We start from the raw sequence: 8,534 nt of genomic DNA on the forward strand, positions 1-8,534 counted from the left end.
ACCAGTTTTTTTTTTTATTACTCAAGTGTAGTGGGGAGAACAGCACCATTGTCCTTTCTCACGTGAAAAATCCTTTTTTCTGCATCAGCACCAAAAACTGATCATATGTTCCCATGCCGTAACTTCCCACCAAATCTTAATTGTATCTGTTCTTCAGACATCCTGCCAGCAAATAAACAGACTTAAAAACCTCTGAGCGAGGTCACAAGAACATCATAACTTAATGTAGCTTGCTGTATTTACTACAAATACATGTATATGCTCTCAAGAATAACACATGAGAGAGACTTTCTATTCACACCATGGGAAGTTTACCTCCTACAGAGTAAATTAAATGGTTTGCCTTTGGAGGATTGTGTCACAAAATCTGCCTTTTAATGACAAAAATAGATTTGAATTTAATATCAGCAGCACTCATGTTGTGGTCATTTGTCTGGAGTGGTTGAAAGAGTTGAATGTCCTCCAAGCAAACAGAAGTTTTGCATTTTAACATCATAATATATGTACTGAGGCTGTTCCATGTTTACTGTCTATGCTCAACATCCTGCCATTTATTTTAAGATAGAGCTATTGATCATAGATATCGCTTATTGTATGAGGTGCACTGTGATGATGTGTGGTTTATCACCCTAAACAGACGGTGAGTAAAAACGCAGCTAACTCTCTTTAATAAAAGTAAACAGGCATCCACATGCTGCTCTGGTTTCAGGCGCAGATGTTACAAGGTGCAGCAGCAAGAGAAGTGTGAATTAAACACGAAATGATGGATATGTTATAGACCTTTAAATCTCACATGTAATGCATGTTTTAAGCCTCTTTAGTGTTTGCCTGGATTTCTGTTAACTGCCATACTGGGAATCTAGGTTATAGATCAAACCATGTGGAAAAAGCAGGTCATAACATGCTCTTCGATAAGTGGAATGAATTTCAGTCAATAACAAACCACCACAGTTGGACTCTGGATGTCCTGTCCATCTCTTTCTGTCTTTGTCTTGCCTTATCTTTCCTTCTCTCTCAAAAATGTAAGGAGAACAATTAATTTTGAGTGTTTTTTTTTTTATATTATTGTTGTTATTATGAGTGATTGATTAAGAGATACACAGACACTTCGAATATAGATGCATATAAACAAAAATACGTGAGATATCTAAAATAAAAATAAAAAATGTGGGGAGAAATAAAACTCAGGTGGCAAAGAATAAGTAAGCGTGATAATATTTCATTAAGCAAAAACAACAAGAAGTTCACAGCAACACACATTTTGTCATAGGTCAGATAGCAGGGTATTAAGTAGAATAAGGGAATAGGTGTTATACAATTTCATTATGCTGAAGTAACATGTTAAATGTAATAGAAGTGGGAGGGATTCACCAGGCTGACCATGGGTTGTTATATTCATACCTCACCTTTTAGGGAACTTTTCATGTACTTTATTGAAAGTGCTGAAATGATTTAAATGGCGGTTCAGGTCTGCAAAGGTGTCCCAGTTCCTCTCTCTGCAGACATCCACGTGTTGTGTTAGTATTAAACATGACAGAACACACACCATAAAAGCTATGGACGAGACTGCATGACGCATTTTCAACTCAGGTACATTCAAAATTTATGTCAATGGTGAGTGAATGGATATAAGTCTGTTGTTAAGAGGGATGGGGGAAATTATATTTATGATATGAAGCGAAGGGGCCACATTAATATCTCTGCGGTCAGATGTTCATGAGCTAAATCTGAAAAATCTGTGAAATTCAATACGATTTGACATGAGGCCATAAGTCTGAAAAATGTATTATTTGAGAAGTGTTTCGGTGATTTGTAACAGTCGGAGTCAAATACATTGCTGGAAATAAATTTCTTTTCACATTGTGTTCACCCCAGCACCTGTAACATCAGAAATCCTATCATGAGGAGCAGCAGAGGTTTTTCTTCAGTCATTCCAGCACTTGCACCCGTTGCCAAGCCGAGACCTCCAGGTTTCCCTGAGAAGAAGACGATACGGACAAATCATCACAAACATTTCTCTCTATAAATTCACTTTTGATTTGTTACCCTGCTGTACCTACCCATGGCTAGAGTGGTGGACTTCACATTGACCCAGAAGACTGTGCGCTGCTGAGCTACTGTGGCCCTGAAAAACAAACAATAACTGTGTTATACTGCGGAAGTGTTTCACACTTAGATCGCTGTGCCTTTGTAAAGAAATTCATCTCCTTTCTGGTTTCAAATTAGATAAATCTCTTGCTTTCTGCAACATGGAACCTCATCTAGTTAAACTGCATGAGGTTTGCAGAGATCTGAAACATATAAAAGCAAAACTTGGATCTTTAGAATATTCGGAATTGTTTTTATTGTTGCCATAAACATTGAGCAAATTTCCCCCTTTCATAAAATCTTGCAATTACAGACATGAAAAGTATTTTTCCTTACATGAAGTAGACAGGGCTTGTAGAGTTGGGTGCTATCCATCTGTATACAGTGCTGTTGCCCTTCAGGTTGGTGTTGGAATGAGTAACAGCACCTTGTGGATTCCCTGAGCACTGTGAACATAAAGCATTTACACCTATCAGCCTCTGTAGTTAATTCCATTTTTCTTCTTTCAACCTTTTCTCAAGAAAAAGTCACAGTGGCATAAGAAGGTGCAGAGGAGACATGGAGACATTTGAAGCACTTGTTGGATTTTTTTTTCTTGGTTGGAGCTTCTGCGATATTCTGGAGTTGTAGGTTAGCAGTTGTTTAGGTCGTCAACATACACATCATCACCCTTCTTGGCACTTTAACAGTGACCAAAGTGCCTGAGAATCACCTCAAGAAACTTTGTGTCTGGAGGAGGGAGTTGCCAGCTCCCCAGAGCGTTAGTGCCGCTGCCTGTTCGGGCTTCCAGCAACACACCTCTGTAGACTGGTCCACTGATTGTCACTGCAGGAAAACACAACAAGACACTAGTTACTGTATACTGATCTTATTTGACACAATACAAACATTATTTTAAAATCTTAGACTAGCCTGTATGTGCAAAATGATCTCATAACTGATGACAGTTATGTGTATAAAAACATGGCCTTTAAGCAAAATCACTGATGAATTACAGTCATGTGTTGATAATGACCTTATACAGCAAATCAAGACCATTTGAAGATCAGCAATAGTGTGACAAGTGAGCACATAGTCCTTCACAAAGAGAGGCACACACACACATGAGGTGCATGGTGGACAAAAATCTGTGTCACTTTGCCTCATTTTAATATGTAAAAACACTGTTGTCATGTCAACATTAACACTGATATAATGGCTTAACAAAAAGATTATGAATTTGAAATTCATAAAGTTGCTCTCTGACATCAGCAGGTAACAAAGACATCACAAACCCAAGCAGACACAGAGGAGAGTAGACGATGTCAGAGTTTGAGAGAGAGATCCAGAGACTTCTGCGTTCATCCAGGCGTAAAATCCCTCAGAATAAGATTCATAAACTAAAGATTACTGTTAACAGCACAATTACTCAAACCAGCAATGATGTGACAGAGCTCCAATGAAAGATAATAAGATTTTTCAACCGTACCAACTGTAAAAGTGATCCCATAAATTTGGTAAATATAAGTCCCCCTTTATCTGTAAAGTGTGAAAAAATGTTCCCTCTCTTTATAAATGTCCTTGCTTATGAATTAATCCTTAAGTGCCACTACTGTATATGGAGACAGGTTTCCACCTACTGTTTTATGTATAATCTTTAATGTTTAATGTGATGTTTGTATCGTCTCTGAAAGCAGTCATGGACTTCTTACCTGTAATGGGCTGGCCCGGCTGAAACGTCCTGGTGTTGGTGAGGAGAGCGTAGGGTGCTGGGGAAGGTTGAGGCAGCACCCCAGAGTGGCGAGGCAGCATATCCTCACAGGCACCAGTGGGAGCACCGCTGGGATAGCCGCCAACGCAACGGAGCACTTGAAGCACAAGGAAAGCGGGCAACAACTGCTCCATCAGGCTGAGATAAAAACCGCCGCACTTCAAGCAAAAGACTGAAAACAGTGGTACAAGACGTTACACAGAACTGAGCCGCATGATGCTGCTGAGTCACACAACCAAGAAAAATTGATCTAGTTATCACTTCTCTAACCATGAAATGTGCTTTCACACGCACGCTCTCACGATTTCTTGAAAAGAATAGATCAGTGCTCCTCATGCATTTCAGGTCAATCTTTCAGGATGTTTTAAATTGAGTAGCCCCGTGTTTGAAATCTATTGTGGCCAGGGGAAGTTAGAAAACACTTTCTATGAAAATCACAGGATCAGTACTTGAGAGAAAGAATAGTCCATAAAATGTGCTGTTGTGCAGCACTCCAGATCTACTTTTAAAGCATCTTTTAAAACATAAAATCCACGAAAACCACCAAGCCACAGTTCAAAAAACAAAAAAAGTCGCAAAAAGAATTACTAATGCCTATTTTTGTCAGGGATTATTTCGTGACATAAATATGAGCATATATCATAGGAGAACCTTTTGACTTGGCAATACATATTTCTCTTATGAATGCTGCTGGCTGCTGGCAGTACATTATGTTGAATAATATGCAAGTCTAGGCAAGTGCTGCAGTTAATCCTCCAGAACCCCCTGCACAGAGCCAAACCTTATGTCCACCGCCTCGCGTCTCAGTGCATTTTCCATTTGTCAAAAATCAGTATAAACATTTGAACTGACTCAAGTAAGAACCATTTGTGAGTCGGTAACAGTAATAGTGCCAACTCTGAACTTCACCATTCAGAAGCAACAATATCAAGCCATATATCTGGTGTGTTATTGATAGGCAGCTCTGTGGGATGTTACTCTATATTTAGCCACATTTATCTCACTGTCAAACCTCTGTAGAGGTGTAGGCATGCTGTAGGTAAATGCTTACAATTAACCAGTGGAATACAGAGAGATACTGCCTCCAATTTCTTTTAAGCCTTCATTGAAGTGGTTATGCCTGTTAAATGGAAATAATAATAAATAGATAAAATAATAAAAAACAATAATATAAAGAGCAAACATTAACCAGGGCTGGTTAAGTAAAGGAGAAATCTAACCGCTAGCATGGCAGTTTTCAGGCATAATCTCTTCATGAAACCACATTCAAGTCTGTCATTTGCTCCTGAATGTGAGTATTAAGGCCTTTAGATAGACTTCAGACAATCAGTACAGTAACACTTGAATGACACTTGATATGTTGCTGTGAGTTCATCACACATTTAGTAAACGGTTTATATTTCTGTATAGGCTTCGACCACAGACTGACTAAACTGGATGCCGACGTTGAGGAGCTGAGAAATAGATTAGAAGATTGCTGACAATTTTCAATTTATTCTGTGTTGTCCTCATTATCACCAAACACACACACACACACACACACACACACACAGTGTTACATCACAGGCACACCCAAGCTATGGTACAGCTTTCATGTTTGGGCTATAAGCAAATGCTAAGTCTCATTCATTCACATACCAAGCATGAATAATGCCACTAAAATCTTATTTTTAGTGGTTCAGTGAGTCAGCATGTAATGTTAAACATCTCCGGAGTCTCTGATTAAGTGCTTATCAGAAAAGGTTTTCAGAGTAAAAAAAAAAATCCCCTTTTTCTTAGTTTGTGCACATGTGTAATCTTTGTGCTTAAAGGATTAGTCTCTCATTTGCAGTATTTGGTTGGGTATTTCTGAGTGGGACATAGCAAGAACTGATTGTGTCTTTGTGTCTCCTTAAAACTTGTTTAATCTTTTTTTTTCTAAAAAAAGGATTTGTCTCTAACAAAACAAGAATAAAGACATGATTAAAAAACCACTGACTCTCACATTGAGACCGACTGAATGTCAATACTTTGGAAAAATAAAGTGTCACAGGACTTATGATTATATCACAGAAGATGTCTGTAGAATTAATGTATTATTCACTTTACATACGACAACACATAACAGCTGGTGTGAACCTGACTCCAAGAGGAAGCAGCAGACTTTTAATCTGGACAGATTTAGCGCTGTGGGGATTGCATTTACCTGAGAATACCTTATCCCATGACATGTTCTGTCTGGCTCTCATCTGTTTGAATTTACATTTCTCTGGGAAGATGGACTCTACTCTTTCATCATTTATCAAGGGATATATGATTTTAAATGACTTTAAGAAGCATTATGGCTCATGTGGCGTCAGAGTGTTGTAACAGTCTGATCATCTTTTCTTTTTTTTTTCTTTTCTTTTTTGCAGACTAACTTTGGGCCACATTGAGTGATAAGGTTTTGTTCCAGCTTATTACTGAATCATTGATAGGGCACATGCTAACTAATTAATTTTCCATGCATTGTCAGAGTAGACCGGTTTGGTAACAGAATGTTCTGTTCTCCGTGTTCCTACACACCTTGCAGTCAAAGTTTTCACAGGCAAGATGAGGATAAATTTACTGCAACATTTTCAAAATTGTTGACTTGCATTGTTTTGCTGTTGCACAATTTGGTTAAAAGTTTGCTGAAAATTAGAATCCAGCAAGAAACAAAAGGAGGTAACTAATTAAATTGAGGAATAAAATGGTCTTGAATGATACTCTGCTCTCTGCATATCAGCACATCCTCTGTCTCTATACTTACATTTTCTCAGATTCAACAATGTGAGGTAAACCATATCAATGGAAACGATTGAACTAACATAAATCCGTTTTTGGTAGGACTGAACACTGTCCTCCCTTTCTGCCCTAAATAAAGTACGGTCTGTTAGAGTAGTGAACATGGGGAATACAAATCCAACATAACATTCCCTTGTTTGGTAACACACTTGGTAAAAGCTGATGTGAGCAAAGACTGAATGAAAAAAATAAAAAGAATTGTGCACAAAGACAAAGGTCAAGTGACTTTTCCTGTTATTTTTCCATCCATCTCCTCAAGTTAAAGCCTGAGGCTCTCTGAGTCAGCTGAACAACTCAGTACAGACACACAACAACCAGTAGAAGGTGCAAGGCCATTTCCATACTAGTTTAATATGTCTAATGGAAGTAAAATGTGTTTCACTTTTCAGTTTCAGTCCAGTTCTCCCAGTACAACTTCTTTTACAGCAATAGCAAAGCCATGGGTGCAAACAGAACACAATGAATCGCCAGTCTCTCATGTACATCCTTGCATTTCACAAGTATACTGATTTTTTTTTTTAACCTTATCTCTTTTAGCGAGGTTCGCAATTTCTCATTGACGCTGGTTTTCGATTAACTTTAAGTTTGCTCTATTCAGTCGAGTCGATGTGTTTATTTAAAGGGTGGGGACTGGGGTTGTCAGAAATCATCTGCATTGCTAGATATACAAGATGTAAGTGAAAAATATTTGTTGTAACTAGAGCGGCATGAGGCTATACAGTTCCTGGTGTATGTAATATGATTTGCTATGGTATCCAAGTCGAGAGGGCAACTGCGCCAGTGAGAAAATGGATTAAGGTTAGGTTACAGGTTAGGTAACTGTTCTGATAATAGCATTAATCAAAAGAGGGAACGTACAGTGTGACCAGATAAAACCAAATTATGACCCATTAGTTATGTGGCCGGATGGTTATCATGAGTGAAGTGAACAGGGCAGGTTTAGAGCGAAGGTTACCTTTAACCTTAAACTGTGCTCAAATGTGGATCTGACCTCAATACGACTAAAAGGTTTCACCAACATGAAACAGCTGGATCCCCTCGTTGATCAGTTACCTCTGCTCTCAGTCCACTCGAGTGTGAACGCTGTGGACTGTTCGAGGTAACTCTAGTTTCAGGCGTTGTAATGTATCGTCCTGCGAGTGCCACGGTGCAAGTACTGGGCTCACCGCCGCAGAGAAACGGGGACACTTGTGTATGTGTCTCTGTGTATGTGTACACATGTTCTTGTGTGTTTAGGTAATAAGTGACAGGAGGGAACAACAGCAGCAGAACAATCGAATAAAATTCAATATAAAATTCCACTGAGCAACACAGTCAGTGACATGGTTACATTAATATGATGGAGCTGTGTGCTGAATTTAAGTGAGACAATGTCCTTCTTTCTGTTAAACGATGAGTGAGCGGTGTTCCAGAGAGATTCTGTACATCTAACACAGGTCAACAGATTTCCCTAAACACAATACAGATGTTCTTATGCAGTCACATCTGTATATGGTGCATACTCTAACCTTCAAGCAAACCGAAACAGGTTCAAGAAGACAGAGTACAGACGCAGCTCACAAAAATGCATCAAACTCCCCTGTTTTGAAAGCGTAATAGAAAAACGTTAAAGCCACATGGATGTCACAAAACAAGCAGAATGTTCTGAAATGTAACGTCAAATCTTGTAGCTTTGCTTGTGATTGAAAAGCCCTCGAGAAAGGGCAATAACACAATAAAAATAGGCTACAGGGAAAGTAAAAAGAAACCAAAAAAAACAAAGAACAGGTATTCAGCGTGTCTCTTTGTGCGCAGACCATTCTTCTATTGGACATTGTGCTCTCGAGGGTTTTTGTTGTGGTTTAAAAATGATCTATAATGTGGCACAAAAAAAAAGAAAAAAATACATTTT

At 38.6% G+C, this 8,534-nt stretch overlaps 1 protein-coding gene across 1 annotated transcript; it reads right to left on the minus strand.

Moving 5' to 3' along the window:
* Positions 1-1,071: 1,071 nt before the first annotated feature.
* si:dkey-251i10.2 (uncharacterized protein LOC562682 homolog) lies at positions 1,072-6,880 on the minus strand. The gene is made up of 5 exons (XM_056376855.1): positions 3,780-6,880; positions 2,801-2,913; positions 2,425-2,534; positions 2,061-2,125; positions 1,072-1,976 (listed from the first exon to the last, which is right to left on the minus strand). The coding sequence occupies exons 1-5, from the start codon at positions 3,970-3,972 to the stop codon at positions 1,867-1,869; spliced, it is 591 nt and encodes a 196-aa protein (XP_056232830.1). The 5' UTR covers positions 3,973-6,880; the 3' UTR covers positions 1,072-1,866.
* Positions 6,881-8,534: the final 1,654 nt, after the last annotated feature.

The sequence above is a fragment of the Seriola aureovittata genome, chromosome 5 (assembly GCF_021018895.1).
Source record: "Seriola aureovittata isolate HTS-2021-v1 ecotype China chromosome 5, ASM2101889v1, whole genome shotgun sequence".
Classification (NCBI taxonomy): Eukaryota; Metazoa; Chordata; class Actinopteri; order Carangiformes; family Carangidae; genus Seriola; species Seriola aureovittata.

Excerpts from the sequence above, each read along its gene's own strand:
- si:dkey-251i10.2 (XM_056376855.1), bottom strand. The coding sequence starts at position 3,972 with ATGGAGCAGTTGTTGCCCGCTTTCCTTGTGCTTCAAGTGCTCCGTTGC. Across the intron at positions 2,914-3,779 it reads GCCGGGCCAGCCCATTACAG|TGACAATCAGTGGACCAGTC; the intron begins GTAAGAAGTCCA and ends GTTTTCCTGCAG. Across the intron at positions 2,126-2,424 it reads ACAAGCCCTGTCTACTTCAT|GGCCACAGTAGCTCAGCAGC; the intron begins GTAAGGAAAAAT and ends TTTGTTTTTCAG.